Source organism: Mesoplodon densirostris, chromosome 10, assembly GCF_025265405.1.
Source record: "Mesoplodon densirostris isolate mMesDen1 chromosome 10, mMesDen1 primary haplotype, whole genome shotgun sequence".
Classification (NCBI taxonomy): domain Eukaryota; kingdom Metazoa; phylum Chordata; class Mammalia; order Artiodactyla; family Ziphiidae; genus Mesoplodon; species Mesoplodon densirostris.
This window is the reverse complement of record NC_082670.1, coordinates 73128739-73147077: the sequence shown is the minus strand read 5'-3', so window position 1 is coordinate 73147077 and position 18339 is coordinate 73128739. Positions and strand designations below refer to the sequence as shown.

General features: G+C 43.1%; 1 protein-coding gene and 1 pseudogene across 1 annotated transcript; both read right to left on the bottom strand.

The window, feature by feature from the left end:
• Positions 1-1568: 1568 nt before the first annotated feature.
• Positions 1569-2149, bottom strand: LOC132497459 (small ribosomal subunit protein eS7-like; annotated as a pseudogene).
• A 5345-nt stretch (positions 2150-7494) lies between these two features.
• LOC132497956 (IQ domain-containing protein F5-like) lies at positions 7495-9978 on the bottom strand. The gene is made up of 3 exons (XM_060111487.1): positions 9943-9978; positions 9330-9455; positions 7495-7944 (listed from the first exon to the last, which is right to left on the bottom strand). The coding sequence occupies exons 1-3, from the start codon at positions 9976-9978 to the stop codon at positions 7495-7497; spliced, it is 612 nt and encodes a 203-aa protein (XP_059967470.1).
• Between the last annotated feature and the right edge of the window lie 8361 nt (positions 9979-18339).

Genomic DNA, 18339 nt, shown 5'->3' with positions numbered 1-18339 from the left:
GAACACTAGTCCTTTCAGATGTTTCACAGGCGCTGAATTAGGGAAGGCATCAGTGGAGCTGTAACTCCGCAGTTTGTGCAGCCGCAAGGAGAAATTTCAGCTCTTCTTCCTTAGTCACACAGCCCCTGGGGATCAGCTGTGTTTTCAGCCCCTCCTCTGGGCAGATTTCCTAGTGGGGGTAGTTATCCACATCCTCCTGGGACAGCAGAGCAGGTCCTGACACCCACTGGTTAATTTCCTCATAGTGAGAGCTATTTGTGCCCTCCTGGGACAGCGAGGTAGGTCCTGTGGCCCGCTGGCAGAATTCCTAGTTTCGGGAGCTGTCCACACCCTTCCAGACCAGCAGGGGCGGGTTCTGTGACCCGCTGGCAGAATTCCTAGTTTTGGGAGCTGTCCACGCCCTCCTGGGTCAGTAGGGGTGGGGCCTGGTGTCTGCCTGCGGGTCTGGAAGAGGCAGCCAGTGCTCACCTCTGGAGCCCAAGATGGCAGTGGCTGCTCGCACCTGCCCCCAGAACTCCTGTAGGTGGTGTCCTGTTGCCCGGGAGTGCTCACAGGGATAGAAGTTCTTATGGTGTTCCCTTTCCTCTTCTCATGTGCCTCCCAATAATGGTTCCTTGCCCCTCTGGTGGGCCCAGGCTTCTTCCTAGTACACCCTCAGTTGCTGTGGCCCAACCTCTTCAGGCTCTTTCTGCACCTAACCCTGGTCCTCTCTCCGGGACTGAGCTTAGGAGTCTGAGCTTTAGTACCCGACCCTCAACCTCACTAACAGAGGAGTATCTCAGGCTTGAGAGTGCAGGGTCAGGGTGCTGACCCTCTGTGCAGATTAGTCTCCATTTTGCCTTTCACAAACCAGTTGCTGCTTCCCCTTTTAGGCTCCAAAACTCCCCCTCCGTCCTAATTTCTCCACTTGTGAGAAACCTTCCCAAGGTGCAGGAAACTTTCCTCCTTCACAGCTCCCTCCCCAGGGTGCAGCCCTGTCCTGATTCCTTCTTTTTCTTTTTCCTTTTGTCCTACCCAGTTACGTGGAGGTTTTCTTGTCTTTTCGGACACCTGAGGTCTTCTGTTGGCATCCAGCAGCTGTTCTGTGTGAATCATTCTGCTTGTAGATCTATTTTCAATGTTTCTGTGGAGGGAGGTGAACTCTACTTCCTATTCCTCAGCCACTGTGATTGAGCAGTGACTTTCTAATACCTTAATTCTTCCTACATATATTAGTTGCTTTCTAAGGAAGATACTTCTCTTCTCATTAAATTTTTCATTTATTAATTTATATCGGTGTGAACTGATGGGTTCCTATTTAATTCTATAGGTTATAATCTGCTATCATCATAATTTTGGTGCTAAAATTGACCCAGATTTGGCCATTGGGGGCCCTTCAGCCTGGCTTCTGCATTCTTTTGACATGTCCCCCTCATCTTTGATTATTTCTTACACCAAGATATTACAGACTTGGAAGAAGTAGAAAATATATATTGGTCTTTACCCATAGACCCTGGCACAGAGCTCCTGAAAACCTTGTAATTTCTTTTTTTAAAAAAATTGTGAATATTTTATTTAGTCATTTTTGTTTACAACTGAAACTATGGGAATTCAAAATTAATATACTTACCCATGAACTTCTTATAGACACCAGAAAATGTTTCAACTTTGTATTCCACATTGTTCTGCTGTGCTTTATCCAAATGAACCTTTATGAGCCAGCTGCCATCCAGTTTCTTGTGGATTCTCTTGCCCACAATCTCACTTGGGAAAATCAAGTCCTCCAGGATCACATCATGCACGGCTGTCAGAGTGCAGCTCCTGGGATGCTTGCTTATTTTTTGTATGGCTTTTTCGAGTTGGCTTAGGCAGAATTCTCCTCTGAGTGACAAAGACAACATGTCTCCTGCTGAACTTCTTCTCCAACTCACACAATAGCCGGACCTGGAGTTTCTGGAAAGATTTCAATTGAGGAATGAGAACAAAGGTTATAATAGCTTTCCGACCACCACTAACTTCAATGTCCTTGGCAATTTTGATGTTCAGCTCTCGCAGCTGGGCCTTGAGGTCTGAGTTCATCTCCAGCTCCATGAGGGCCTGGAAGATTCCAGACTTGAACTCCCAGCTTCTCACAATTGGGCTTCATGATCTTCACACTGGAACTGAACATGGCCTTGACCTTGCCAATGAGGCTAACTAACATTTGTTCCTCACCCCCCCACACACACTTGGAGGCCTAGGGAGAGGCCTAGGTCTCAGGAGAGCTTGTTAAATCCCAGAGGCAGAGGGGAAGAGGTGGGAATAGCGCCAGTAGAGAAACTGGAAGAACCACAGAGAAACGGTGGAAGCCTAGAGAGTCTCAGGAAGCACGCTTGTATTTTCTTAAATGATAACAGCACTAGGAGCATCTTTTGTTCTAATATTTGGTCTTTGAACTGGGTCCTGACACAGAGCTTCTAAAATTCTTATAATTTCCTGGATGATAGGCGTGTCCTTTGTTCTAATGAGGGGACTCTGAGAGAGCTCCTGGATGGACTAACGATGAAGGCTGGTCATTGAAAAGATCAATATATAATCAGAGTGTGGAAATTTCAGCTTTACACCCCCTTTTCTTGAGAAGGGAAAGGACTGAAATAGGGTTTTCCAAAAGTGTCAAAAATTAAGTGTTTTGTATGAGTAGTAAAGGAGACACACAGGAGAAAGACTCACAGGAGGCAGAAACTGACCTTTTCCCACTCAGAAGGGGAAGAATTGTAGATTTTTCTAACGTAGTGGTATTCCCTAGAAGAGTTGCCACAGCATCACCTGGAAACTTGTTAGAAATACTCATTCTTGGGAACATGATATACTGAATCAGAAATGGTGAGTGGGGGCTTCCCTGGTGGCGCAGTGGTTGAGAATCCGTCTCTCAATGCGGGGGATATGGGTTCCAGCCCTGGTCCGGGAAGATCCCACATGCCATGGAGCAACTAAGCCTGTGCACCACACTACTGAGCCTGCGCTCTAGAGCCCGCGTGCCACAACTACTGAAGCCCGCGCGCCTAGAGCCCGTGCTCCACAACGAGAGAAGCCACTGCAGTGAGAAGCCCGTGCACTGCAATGAAGAGTAGCCCCCATTCACCGCAACTAGAGAAAGCCCACGCGCAGCAACGAAGACCCAATGGAGCCAAAAATAAAATAAAATAAAAGAAATGGTGAGTGGGGCCCAGCAATCTGCTTTAATGAGACCCTCCACGTCACTGGGACTGTTGATAAAGTTTGAAAAACACTGCCCTATTTCCCTCTTACGTTCAACACCCACAATAGGATCTCTTCATGAGAAGATTGACCACTTTCTTCACGGGGCAGAGCTAAGAGGTTATCTTGGAGTGAAGGCTACCACAGACATGCTTCGCATAAGTGGAGTAGAGAGCAAGGGAAGGACCTGACTAGTTCATCTATTCTCCTCATGCAGTTGTTTCATGAATGGCTGATGATTGCCCATGGTTTCCTCCTGCTGACTTGTTGAACTAGGCAAATGATAAAATGCCACATTGGCCCACAGGTGACAAATCCATGATTAGATTCACACTCAGGCCATTCTAATTATAGATGATTAGCTGATTTATTCATTACTCCACAGCACTTCTCTTTTTTACCACACCAGACCAGAATGTTCTGGTCTTCTGGGTGTATCAAGTGAGAGATAATCCTATGTTTACTGTAAGAATTTCCTAGGCATACCATCTGCCAAGTTTCTAACTCAAAAACCAATTTTTGAAAACCCCTTCCTGAAAAGCAACTTACATAAAATTCAATCTCCTTTAAGTGTTTCTTAATTTTCTGAGATCTCCTACTCCTTTGCTATCTGTCTTATTAGCAAGCCAACTTCAGTGAAAATGGAGGTTTATTGGCTCACAAAAGTAATAATTCCCATAGTATAGTGGGTGGTAGCCTCAGGCATGGCTGGGTCCAGAGGCCCAAAGGAATCCTTAGGACTTAGTCCCTCTCTTTCCATCTTTTGGTTCTACTTTCCTCTGTGTTGGCTTCATTCTCAGCAAGCTATTTCCATGTGGTGTCCCCCAGCAGCTCTGGTTTCGTAATTCTTACAGCCATCAATCCTAGTAGTTCCACCACGGCACCAGAACTAAGTCCCAGTGGCCTGGCTTGCATCATGTGCATATCCTTGAACCAATCACTGTGGCCATATACATAAATTATGCCAACATTCCTCTAAGTAGTTGTACACCCTAGGCTGGTGCCTCCATCACCCAGGAGCAATCACGTGGGTGCCCTGCATGGGAATTCTCCACCCATCCTTGTGGAGCTACTAGGGATGAGGGGTAATCAGGGCTCAGAAGAGCAGAGCTCTTCTGAGGATGGACAGTTTAAAGAAAATGATCTCTGCCAGCAATTTACAGATCAGAAAATCCCGTGAGTCAGAGAAACAGCTACAAGGAGACATGACATTATAAGAGTTGATAGAGGAAGGCAGAGACTGAGGGAGAAAGATACTGGGGAACACAAAGAGATAATTATAATTACAGTGAAAGACAAGATTATGAAGGATAGACAGAGAGGGAGACACAGAGACAGCAATGAAGACCAACAAAGCTAGAGAATAGTATGCCCAGATGAATGGAGACACAATAACAGCTCCTCCTTCCACCACCCAGCACACACACACACACACACACACACACACACACACACACAGAAGCACTGCCAGAGAGAAATAAAAATTCAAGGAGGCTGATAAAGACATGTCTTTTGTGTATGAGGGATTTGGGGTGGTTGATGAGAGAACCATTCATTCAGGGATGGTGGGACAGTTGTTTCTAGGGATAAAGATTTGAGTCATGGTAAAGCCACAAATCCAGGGCCTGGATAGAACTGTGTATTCATTCATTACCTAAATAGTTACTGAAACAACAAAAAGACAACCACAACCCAATTAAAAATTTTTTTCAAAACTTGAATAGATTTTTCTCCTAGAGAAGATACACAAATGACCAACAAGCACATTGAGATGCCCAGCATCACTCATCATAAGAGAAATGCAAAAGAAAACACAATGAGACACCACTTCACACTCACTAGGATGGCTAGAATTTTCTTTAAAAGGAAAATAACAAGAGTTGGCAAGGATATAGAAATATTGGAACACTTGTATATTGCTGATGGGATGTAAAATGGGGTAGCTACTAAGTATTTATAGTGGCATTATTCACAACAGCCAAAAGGTGCAGACAGTCCAAATACCTATCAAGAGTGGATAAACAAAATGTAGCATATCCATACAATGGATATATACTCTACTATAAAAAGTAATGAAGTACTGACCATGGCTACAACGTGGATGAACCTTGAAAACATCATGTTAAGTGAAAGAAACCAGACACAAAATATTGCATGATTCCACACTAGGTAAATCTATGGAGACAGAATGCAGATTGGTGGCTGCCAGTGGCTGGAGGAGCAGGTACTGGGGAGTGACTGCTTTTTGGGTATGGGGTTTGCTTTTAGGACAATAAAAATATTTTAGAAATTGATATACATAATAGTGGTTGCTTAACACTCTGAATGTACTAAATGCCACTGAATATTATGTGGTTAATATAAAAATGGTTATGTGGATTTCACTTATTTGTGCGATGTGATGGTGGGTCAGGTGAGGCCACATGAGAATAGGAGAGGCACAGGAAACAAGGTTTACAGTACTTACAGATCCTAGAGAAGAGGTCACCACCTCATGTCACACAGGGTCAGAGGACAAGCATCAGGTACTGGGCAAGCGGCAGAAGACAGGGGTGAGAAAAGAACTTATGCCATGGTCTTTCTTGAAGCAGGAAAGGCAAGGTTGGGCAGGGTAAACAGTTCAGGACTGGCTAGTTTGAGTAATTTGGGTGGGCTCTATGTTACAGGGGTGGTCCCCAGATGCCCGGTACCTGGACCTTGGATCTGGAATCTAGACCTGCAATGATTAAGGCACTGGAATATTGCCCTGTGGGGTGCACAGGCCCGAGAGAGGAGGTAAGGCTCTGGATTGGTTGGTTTGCAAATCATAGGCATGCTCCAGGCTGAGTCCTTTGCCATCTCAAAGAATTGGCCAGCCCTGGGAGGGGTAGTCTACCCAAGCCAGAAAGGAATGTTCAAAAATGATGTCAAAATGTCATAATATACAGAAAGTTAAAATATATAGCCAATGACATATTGAAAGAGAGAGAGGGAGAGAGAACCAACTGTTCTAGATCCTGGGAACACAGCACTGAACCCAGAGTCCCTGTTCTTTTGGAGCTCACCTCTCGTGGGGTGGGGGGGAACAGAAAACAGAGAGGTAAGATAACCTTGGTAGAGATGAGGACTGACATAGGAAAGCAGAGTCAGGAGCTAGAGTATACAGTAGTGGGCGGGAAAGCTATTTCAATAAGGTGGTCAGGGCTTCCCTGGCAGCGCAGTGGTTGGGAGTCCGCCTGCTGATGCAGGGCACACGGGTTCGTGCCCCGGTCCAGGAAGATCCCACATGGTGAGGAGCGGCTGGGTCCGTGAGCCATGGCCGCTGAGCCTGCGCGTCCGGAGCCTGTGCTCCGCAACGGGAGAGGCCACAGCAGTGAGAGGCCCGCGTACCGCAAAAAAAAAAAAAAAAGGTGGTCAAATCAAAGGAGGCCTCCCTGGAAGGAACATGGAGCAGAGACAAACCTGAAGGGAATGAGGGCTCCACCTGCAAGAAGACAATCCAAGGAAAGGTGGCAGCAAGAGCAAAGCGCTGCGATGGGAGGGTGCTGGTTTTTTTTTGATATTAGCAGAGCTGCCAGGGAGGGCATTGAGAGAGTGAGATGGTCAAGGCCAGACTGTGTGGGGTTATGTAGTCCCCAGGCGGGTGGGGGCATCTTGGAATTGGTCTAAATTGAATGAGAATGCTCTTGGATTGGAAGAATTAACATTGTTAAAATGGCCATGCTACCCAAAACAATCTACAGATTTAACTCAATCCCTATCAAATTACCCATGACATTTTTCAAATAATCCTAAAATTTATATGGAACTATTGCCAAAGCAATCCTGAGGAAAAAGAACAAAGCAGGAAGCATAACCCTGCTAGACTTCAAACAATACTACAAAACTACAATAATCAAAACAACATGGGGACTTCCTTGGCAGTCCAGTGGTTAAGACTTGGCTTCCAATGCCAAGAGTGTGGGTTTGATCCCTGGTCGGGGAGCGAAGATCCCACATGCCTCGCAGCCAAAAAACCAAAACATAAAACAGAAGCAATATTGTAACAAATTCAATAAAGACTTTAAAAATGGTTCACATATGGAAAAAAAATCCATGAGCAAAATGAAAACACAACCATACACCACACTATGAAGGAGTTTCCCTGGAGCTGGTTGATTTGGCAGCTCTGCAACTTCATGTCTCCTACCCGTGGTAGACATTACTAATCAACCACAGACCCCAGTCATCCTGCACCTGGCTCTTAGAATCCTCCTTTATTGTCTGAGATCTTGTGACACAGTGTTGGAGCACACCTGATCAATTCTTTATTGGGAAGGGGATGCAGTCTGTAATCTGACAGACCTGTGACCCCAGAGACATCTCAAGCTTAAGTCCCAGTTGGCTTGCTGTGAGTTCATAGCTGCCCCTGAAAAAGCCACGGGTATGGCAATTATGCCAGCGCCAATAGATCTGGATAATGCGGGCAGCATGGAGCAAACGGCAATAACGAAGGCGGATGCGCCACATGCGGACCCAAGACTGTAGCCTGACCACTGCCCGATTTTGCTGAGCATATTGATCCAGCACAGCCCGCCGCTTCTTCTCCAGCAGCTCTGCCAGCTTCTGTTTCCACCAGTACTGAATGATACATGCTCTGAGGGCTGCGTGCAGCAGTGTCCGGCGCACCAGGGTGCCCCGCCACCAGGCCTGGATCTTTATTGCCTGCAACTCTTTGTCTGAGTGGGGTGCTTCCACTAGGGGGTGGGGCTGCAAGGAAAAAGAAGGGACATTTAGGAAATATTCCCAACCCACCTGAGCCCTGGTGTGAGCCAGGAAGGGGTCCTGATCCTTTATCAACAATGGCACCTTCCTCAGAAGTTTGTGAGCACTGGGCAGACCACTGGCTGGAGCCAGAGACCAGACAGGTGTCCTGTCTCTGCCACTCTTGGTTAACAGACACATCACAGTTGAACTCTGAGTCTCAGGGTCCTCAACTGTAACATGGGGCACACCTGCCCTAGCTGTCACCTGGTTCCTTGGACCTAGTTGGCCAGTCTGGAACAAGAACACCACAATCTATGGGTCAAAGGGTTATTCTGTTGTGCCTGGGCCTGACCACCTACCTGAGAAGCATATCACTTCCCTTCAGACTTCACCCACAGGCTGGAGAAAGGGCATCCTTTGCTCTCCTTTCATGCCTGACTCCAGCTCCAGTGCATAACCTGCTGTCTCCCTCTATCAACTCACAGGATTAGAAGTTTGTGACTTCCTTGGTGGCACAGTGGTTAAGAATCCACCTGCCAATGCAGGGGACACAGGTTCGAGCCCTGGTCCGGGAAGATCCAACATGCCATGGAGCAACTAAGCCTGTGTGCCACAACTACTGAGCCTGCGCTCTAGAGCCCATGCTCCGCAATGAGAGAAGCCACCACAATGAGAAGCCTGCGCACCACAACGAAGAGTAGCCCCCGCTTGCCGCAAGTAGAGAAAGCCAGGGCACAGCAACAGAGACCCAACGCAGCAATCAATCAATCAATCAATCAATCAGTATAAAAAAGAAGTTTGTCTTCCTCACACCGTTTGGAACTTTTCTCATTTATTCCTCACTTTCACTTCTTTTGGTTCTCATATCTTGAACTTCAGTTAACACACATACATGTACTCATGTAAACACACACACACTCCCACACAGTTCTAGACTTGGGTTTCCCTGTAGTTGATTCTGCGTCCCCCAAACACAGCCTTCCCACCCCGCTCCCCAACTTAGCATAGTCTGGTTCCCATTTGTCAGGGTTTCTTCTCCCTACAACCAAATCTCCATATCTCAGTCACACCCACCTTTCTCAGGCTGAGAAGGAACTAGGACAAAAGGTCAACAAGGATGAGTCAATTCCTATTAATTCCAGTTCTGGATAGGACAACCACTCACCCTGGTTGGCTTGGGACACACTCTCAGTTCATGACTGTTGCTCCTGAGCAATAATTCATAGCACTATCTTTCACTCACAAATGTATCCTGCTTTGGATGACAAATTGCCTGATCATCCCATGCTATGGACCATAGAGAAGACAACCGTGACACCTGGATGACTTTGTTTAGACATGTTGCAGGTTGGGGTGCCCCTCAACTTTGAGGCTTTCTATTGGCCTACCTTTGGTGGAGGGGACGGAGGGGGTGAAGGTGGACGCTCTTTTTTCTTCTTTTTCTTCTCTCCCTCTTTTACTAATGTGGTTTCATCAAGGTCTTCTATCACGATTTGACAAACCTGGCCATCTTTCTATAATCAGAGTTCAGAAAGGAAAGATATGAGTAGGTTGTTCTCTGTAAATTGTGTGCCGAGTCCACCACATGCTCAACCTCCTGCCTTGCCCAGAGACCACAGATATAGGACTTATATCCTTAACAACTGTGGAAATCCACCTTCCCCTGCTGTAAGTTTGGGTAGACTGGCTCTCTCTTACACAACATAGAATGCCCATGACTTGGAAATAGTTGGTTCAAATCCCTCAGGTCTGTGATCCCCTAAATTTCCCACAGTTAGAAGGTAGATGATTCCATTATTCTCAGGTCTGTACTCTTCCAGCCACAGCTCTGGCAGGAAGAGAGAAGGGAAGACAGAAATGATGTCATAAGGGCACCTATGACTCAGGCATCAGAATGGTTCCTCACCATTGGGCCCTTTTTGTGAAAATTTGGAAATCCTTTCCCTTCTTCCTGCCATAAATGACCAAAATTTGGCTAAAATGGCAGGACACTGAAAATACTGGCCCATTGGCACAGAACTGTATGAAGTTGGTCATATCAGGCTGGTTGATAAAAACACAAATTTGAGACGATTTAAATATTCATCAATAGGGAATTCAATTTCATCGACTATAGTTCAATCAAACAATGGAACCAAGTAATATACAGAAAGAATGAGTTTGGAGCAAAATCTTAAACAGGTTCTTTACAAAAGATTTATGATGGCTAAGAAGCACATGAAATGATGCCCAACATCATTATTCATGATGGAAATAAAATTAGAACCACAATGAGATATTTTCTAGACACTCTAGAGAATGGCTACAATAAAAAATACTGACAACATTAAATATTGATAAGGATGTACAACAGCTGAATCTCTTATACACTGCTGGTGGTAACATATAAAACAGAAGAGGGAGGCAGGGCCAAATCCAAAGCTGAGACCCAGAGCTGTGAGAACAAAGAAGAGAAAGGGAAATCTCTCCCAGCAGCCTCAGAAGCAGAGGATTAAAGCTCCACAATCAACTTGATGTACCCTGCATCTGTGGAATACATGAATACACAACAAATCATCCCAAATTGTGGAGCCAGGAGTCAATGCTGTGCCTCTGAGGTGGGAGAGCCAACTTCAGGACACTGGTCCACAAGAGACCTCCCAGCTCCACATAATATCAAATGGCGAAAATCTTCCAGAGATCTCCATCTCAACAGCAGCACCCAGCTTCACTCAACAACCAGCAAGCTACAGTGCTAGACACCCTATGCCAAACAACTAGCAAGACAGGAACACAACGCCACCCATTTGCAGAGAGGCTGCCTAAAATCATAAGAAGTCCGCAGACACCCCAAAACACACCACCAGACGTGGACCTGCCCACCAGAAAGACAAGATCCAGCCTCATCCACCAGAACACAGGCACTAGTCCCCTCCACCAGGAAGCCTACACAACCCACTAAACCAACCTTAGCCACTGGGGACAGACACCAAAAACAACGGGAACTACGAACCTGCAGCCTGCAAAAAGAAGACCCCAAACACAGTAACATAAGCAAAATGAGAAGACAGAAAAACACACAGCAGAAGGAGCAAGATAAAAACCCACCAGACCTAACAAATGAAGAGGTAATAGGCAGTCTACCTCAAAAAGAATTCAGAATAATGATAGTAAAGATGATCCAAGATTCTACATCCAAGATCCAAAATCTTGGAAATAGAATAGACAAAATGCAAGAAACAGTTAACAAGGACCTAGAAGAACTAAAGATGAATCAAGCATCGATTAAAAACACAATAAATGAAATGAAAAATACTCTAGATGGGATCAATAGCAGAATAACTGAGGCAGAAGAACGGATAAGTGAGGTGGAAGATAAAATAGTGGAAATAACTGATGCAGAGCAAAATAAAGAAAAAAGAATGAAAAGAACAGAGGACAGTCTCAGAGACCTCTGGGACAACATTAAACGCACCAACATTCGAATTATAGGGGTTCCAGAAGAAGAAGAGAAAAAGAAAGGGACTGAGAAAATATTTGAAGAGATTATAGTTGAAAACTTCCCTAATATGGGAAAGGAAATAGTTAATCAAGTCCAGGAGTCACAGAGAGTCCCATACAGGATAAATCCAAGGAGAAATATGCCAAGACACATATTAATCAAACTGTCAAAAATTAAACACAAAGAAATCATATTAAAAGCAGCAAGGGAAAAACAACAAATAACACACAAGGGAATCCCCATCAGGGTAACAGCTGATCTCTCAGCAGAAACCATACAAGCCAGAAGGGAGTGGCAGGACATAATTAAAGTGATGAAGGAGAAAAACCTGCAACCAAGATTACTCTACCCAGCAAGGATCTCATTCAGATTTGATGGAGAAATTAAAACCTTTACAGACAAGCAAAAGCTGAGAGAGTTCAGCACCACCAAACCAGCTTTACAACAAATGCTAAAGGAACTTCTCTAGGCAAGAAACACAACAGAAGGAAAAGACCTACAATAACGAACCCAAAACAATTAAGAAAATGGGAATAGGAACATACATATTGATAATTACCTTAAATGTAAATGGACTAAATGTTCCCACCAAAAGACACAGATTGGCTGAATGGATACAAAAAAAAAGACCCATATATATGCTGTCTACAAGAGATCCACTTCAGACCTAGAGACACATACAGACTGAAAGTAAGGGGATGGAAAAAGATATTCCATGCAAATGGAAAGCAAAAGAAAGCTGGAGTAGCAATTCTCATATCAGACAAAATAGACTTTAAAATAAAGACTACTAGAAGAGACAAAGAAGTACACTACATAATGATCAAGGGATCGATCCAAGAAGAAGATATAACAATTGTAAATATTTATGCACCCAACATAGGAGCACCTCAATACATAAGGCAAACACTAACAGCCATAAAAGGAGAAATCGACAGTAACACAATCATAGTAGGGGACTTTAACACCCCACTTTCACCAATGGACAGATCGTCCAAAATGAAAATAAATAAGGAAACACAAGCTTTAAATGATACATTAAACAAGATGGACTTAGTTGATATTTATAGGACATTTCATCCAAAAACAACAGAATACACATTTTTCTCAAGTGCTCATGGAACATTCTCCAGGATAGATCATATCTTGGGTCACAAATCAAGCCTTGGTAAATTTAAGAAAATTGAAATTGTATCAAGTATCTTTTCCGACCACAATGCTATGAGACTAGACATCAATTACAGGAAAAGATCTGTAAAAAATACAAACACATGGAGGCTAAACAATACACTACTCAATAACGAAGTGATCACTGAAGAAATCAGAGAGGAAATTAAAAAATACCTAGAAACAAATGACAATGGAGACACGACAACCTAAAACCTATGGGATGCAGCAAAAGCAGTTCTAAGAGGGAAGTTTATAGCAATACAATCCTACCTTAAGAAACAGGAAACATCTCGAATAAACAACCTAATCTTGCACCTAAAGCAATTAGAGAAAGAAGAACAAAAACATCCCAAAGTTAGCAGAAGGAAAGAAATCATAAAAATCAGATCAGAAATAAATGAAAAAGAAATGAAGGAAACGATAGCAAAGATCAATAAAACTAAAAGCTGGTTCTTTGAGAAGATAAACAAAATTGATAAACCATTAGCCAGACTCATCAAGAAAAAAAGAGAGAAGACTCAAATCAATAGAATAAGAAATGAAAAAGGTGAAGTCACAACTGACACTGCAGAAATACAAAAGATCATGAGAGATTACTACAAGCAACTCTATGCCAATAAAATGGACAACCTAGAAGAAATGGACAAATTCTTAGAAATGCACAACCTGCCAAGACTGAATCAGGAAGAAATAGAAAATATGAACAGACCAATCACAAGCACTGAAATTGAAACTGTGATAAAAAATCTTGCAACAAACAAAAGCCCAGGACCAGATGGCTTCACAGGTGAATTCTATCAAGCATTTAGAGAAGAGCTAACACCTATCCTTCTCAAACTCTTCCAAAATATAGCAGAGGGAGGAACACTCCCAAACTCATTCTACGAGGCCACCATCACCTTGATACCAAAACCAGACAAGGATGTCACAAAGAAAGAAAACTACAGGCCAGTATCACTGATGAACATAGATGCAAAAATCCTCAACAAAATACTAGCAAACAGAATCCAACAGCACATTAAAGGGATCATACACCATGATCAAGTGGGGTTTATTTCAGGAATGCAAGGATTCTTCAATATACGCAAATCAATCAACGTGATACACCATATTAACAAATTGAAGGAGAAAAACCATAAGATAATTTCAATAGTTGCAGAGAAAGCTTTCGACAAAATTCAACACCCATTTATGATAAAAACCCTGCAGAAAGTAGGCATAGAGGGAACTTGCCTCAACATAATAAAGGCCATATATGACAAACCCACAGCCAGCATCATCCTCAATGGTGAAAAACTGAAACCATTTCCACTAAGATTAGGAACAAGACAAGGTTGCCCACTCTCACCACTCTTATTCAACCTAGTTATGGAAGTTTTAGCCACAGCAATCAGAGAAGAAAAGGAAACAAAAGGAATCCAAATCGGAAAAGAAGTAAAGCTGTCACAGTTTGCAGATGACATGATACTATACATAGAGAATCCTAAAGATGCTACCAGAAAACTACTAGAGCTAATCAATGAATTTTGTAAAGTAGCAGGATACAAAATTAATGCACAGAAATCTCTGGCATTCATGTACACTAATGATGAAAAATCTGAAAGTGAAATCAAGAAAACACTCCCATTTACCATTGCAACAAAAAGAATTAAATATCTAGGAATAAACCTACCTAAGGAGACAAAAGACGTGTATGCAGAAAATTATAAGACACTGATGAAAGAAATTAAAGATGATACAAATAGATGGAGAGATGTACCATGTTCTTGGATTGGAAGAATCAACATTGTGAAAATGACTCTACTACCCAAAGCAATCTACAGATTCAATGCAATCCCTATCAAACTACCAATGGCATTTTTCACAGAACTAGAACAAAAAATTCCACAATTTGTATGGAAACACAAAAGACCTCGAATAGCCAAAGCAATCTTGAGAACGAAAAATGGAGCTGGAGGAATCAGGCTCCCTGACTTCAGACTGTACTACAAAGCTACAGTAATCAAGACAGTATGGTACTGGCACAAAAACAGAAAGATAGATCAATGGAACAGGCTAGAAAGCCCAGAGATAAACCCACACGCATATGGTCACCTTATCTTTTTTTTTTTTTTTGCGGTATGCGGGCCTCTCACTGTTGTGGCCTCCCCCGTTGCGGTGCACAGGCTCCGGACGCGCAGGCTCAGCGGCCATGGCTCACGGGCCCAGCCGCTCCGCGGCATATGGGATCCTCCCAGACCGGGGCACGAACCCATATCCCCTGCATCGGCAGGCGGACTCTCAACCACTTGCGCCACCAGGGAGGCCCGGTCACCTTATCTTTGATAAAGGAGGCAGGAATGTACAGTGGAGAAAGGACAGCCTCTTCAATAAGTGGTGCTGCGAAAACTGGACAGGTACATGTAAAAGTATGAGATTAGATCACTCCCTAACACCATACACAAAAATAAGCTCAAAATGGATTAAAGACCTAAATGTAAGGCCAGACACAATCAATCTCTTAGAGGAAAACATAGGCAGAACACTCTATGACATAAATCACAGCAAGATCCTTTTTGACCCCCCTCCTAGAGAAATGGAAATAAAGACAAAAATAAACACATGGGACCTAATGAAACTTCAAAGCTTTTGCACAGCAAAGGAAACCATAAACAAGACCAAAAGACAACCCTCAGAATGGGAGAAAATATTTGCAAATGAAGCAACTGACAAAGGATTAATCTCCTAAATTTATAAGCAGCTCATGCAGCTCAATATTTAAAAAACAAACAACCCAATCCAAAAATGGGCAGAAGACCTAAATAGACATTTCTCCACAGAAGATATACAGACTGCCAACAAACACATGAAAGAATGCTCAACATCTTTACTCATTAGAGAAATGCAAATCAAAACTACAATGAGATATCATCTCACACCAGTCAGAATGGCCATCATCAAAAAATCTAGAAACAATAAATGCTGGAGAGGGTGTGGAAAAAAGGGAACACTCTTGCACTGCTGGTGGGAATGTGAATTGGTACAGCCACTATGGAGAACGGTATGGAGGTTCCTTAAAAAACTACAAATAGAACTACCATATGACCCAGCAATCCCACTACTGGGCATATACCCTGAGAAAACCAGAATTCAAAAAGAGTCATGTACCAGAATTCAAAAAGAGTCATTTACCAAAATGTTCATAGCAGCCCCATTTACAATAGCCCAGAGATGGAAACAACCTAAGTGTCCATCATCGGATGAATGGATAAAGATGTGGCACATATATAGAATGGAACATTACTCAGCCATAAAAAGAAACGAAATTGAGCTATTTGTAATGAGGTGGATGGACCTAGAGTCTGTCATACAGAGTGAAGTAAGTCAAAAAGAGAAAGACAAATACTGTATGCTGACACATATATATGGAATTTAAGAAAAAAAATGTCATGAAGAACATAGTGGTAAGACAGGAATAAAGACACAGACCTACTAGAGAATGGACTTGAGGATATGGGGAGGGGGAAGGGTAAGCTGTGACAAAGCAAAAGAGCGGCATGGATATATATACACTACCAAACGTAAGGTAGATAGCTAGTGGGAAGCAGCCGCATAGCACAGGGAGATCAGCTCGGTGCTTTGTGACCGCCTGGAGGGGTGGGATAGGGAGGGTGGGAGGGAGACGCAAAAGGGAGGGGATATGGGAACATATGTATATGTATAACTGATTAAATTTGTTATAAAGCAGAAAAAAAATTAATTAATTAAAAAAAAAGATGTGATTGACATTTACATCAGTAGACTTTTTAGTAAAGCGGATTACCCTCTGTAATATGGATGGGCCTTATCTGCTCCCTTGAAGGCCTTAAGAGTAAAGACTGAAGTTTCCTGAAAAGGAAGGAATGCTCAAAACTGCAATATAGAAACCTGGCTGAAGTTTCCAGCCTGCTGCAACATCAACTCTTACCTGAATTTCCAGCCTGCTCTAGAGATTTCAGACTTGCCACCCCCTACAGTCTTATTAGCCAATTCCTAACATCTCTCTTTGTCTCTTTATAGATCTAATCTATATCTATATATTTCCCATTGGTTCTGCTTCTCTGGAGAACCCTTCTAATGTACCAGCCCTGTAAAAACAAAAACAAAAACAAAAACAAACAAACAAACAAAAAACAGAAGAAATATTCTGGAAAGTGGTTTGGCAGTTTCTAATAAAGTTCAGGATATCTCCATCCTATAACTCAGAAATTCTACTCCTAGGTATTTACACAAGAAAAATGAAAACACGTGTCTACAAAAGATTTGTGCAAAAATGTTCATAGCAAATTTATTCAGATAGGTCAAAATTGGAAACAACTGAAATGTTCACCAAAGTTGACTAAAGAAAGCAACTGTACTCTGTTTATATAATGAAATAATATACAGTAATAAAAATGAACAAACTACTGAAGCACACAATAACACAGGTGAATCTCAAAGACGTTATGCTAAATGAAAGAAGCCAGACATAAAATAGTATTTACAGATGATCCATTTATACAAAAATTTAAAACAAGCAAAATTAAAATATAGGTGAAATGATTCAGAATAGAGATTACACCTAGAGTAGAGGTATAAGATGTATTGCTTGCAAACAACACAGAAACAAAGAGAAATGTGCTGTATTTTGTTTTGGGTGGTGCTTACTGGGGAATATAGAATTGTGAAAACTCACCTAAATGATCTATTAAGAAGCGCTTAAAGGGGAAGGATCAAAATGGCAGAGGAGTAGGATGTGGAGCTCACCTTTTCCCCACAGATGCATCAAAAATACATCTACATGTGGAACGACTCTCATAGAACATCTACTGAACACTGGCAGAAGACCTCAGACCTCCAAAAGGGCAAGACAATCTCCACCCAACTGGGTAGGACAAAAGAAAAAAGAAAAAAAAAGAGAGAGAAAGGAATTGGGATGGGACCTGCACCCCTCGGAGGGAGCTATGAAAGAGGAAAGGTTTCCACATATGGGGAAGTCCTCTCACTTGAGGGGAGATCAGACAGGACAGAGCGGGAGCTTTCAGAACCTCAGAGGAGAGCAGGAGAACGTGGCAACAGGTCTGCAGAGGGCAAAGTAGAGAGAGACCTGCACAGACATTCGGTGCTGACCGGCACTTCCTAGCCTGAGACGCTTGGCCATTGGGGCAGGAGGGGGCTGGGTGCTGAGGCTTGGGCTTCGGAGGTCAGACCCCGGGGAGAGGACTGGGGTTGGCCGCTAGAAGGCAGCCTGAGGGTGTGGTGCACCACAACGGAAGGAGTCTGGGAAGAAGCCTGGGACCACCAGAGAGGCAAGGCACCATTGTTGAGGGGCGAGTGAGGAGAGGGGTGGGCACACCATAGGAGCTGTATATAGGGCACTATATAATGATAAAAGGATCAATACAAGAAAAGGATATTACACGCATCAACTTATATGCATCTAATATAGGAGGACCCAAATACATAAAACAAATACTAACAGACATAAAGGGAGAAATTGATGGGAATACAATAATAGTAGGAGACTTTAACACCCCACTCACATCAATGGATAGATCTTCCAGACAGAGAATCAATAAGGCAAAAGAGATCCTAAATGATACAATAGAACAGTTAGATTTAATGGATATTTTCAGGACATTACATCCAAGGAAAAAAAAAGTATATATGTTCTTTTCAAGCGCACATGGAACATTCTCTAGGATTGACCACATACTTGGGCACAAAACTAACCTCAACAAATTTAAGAG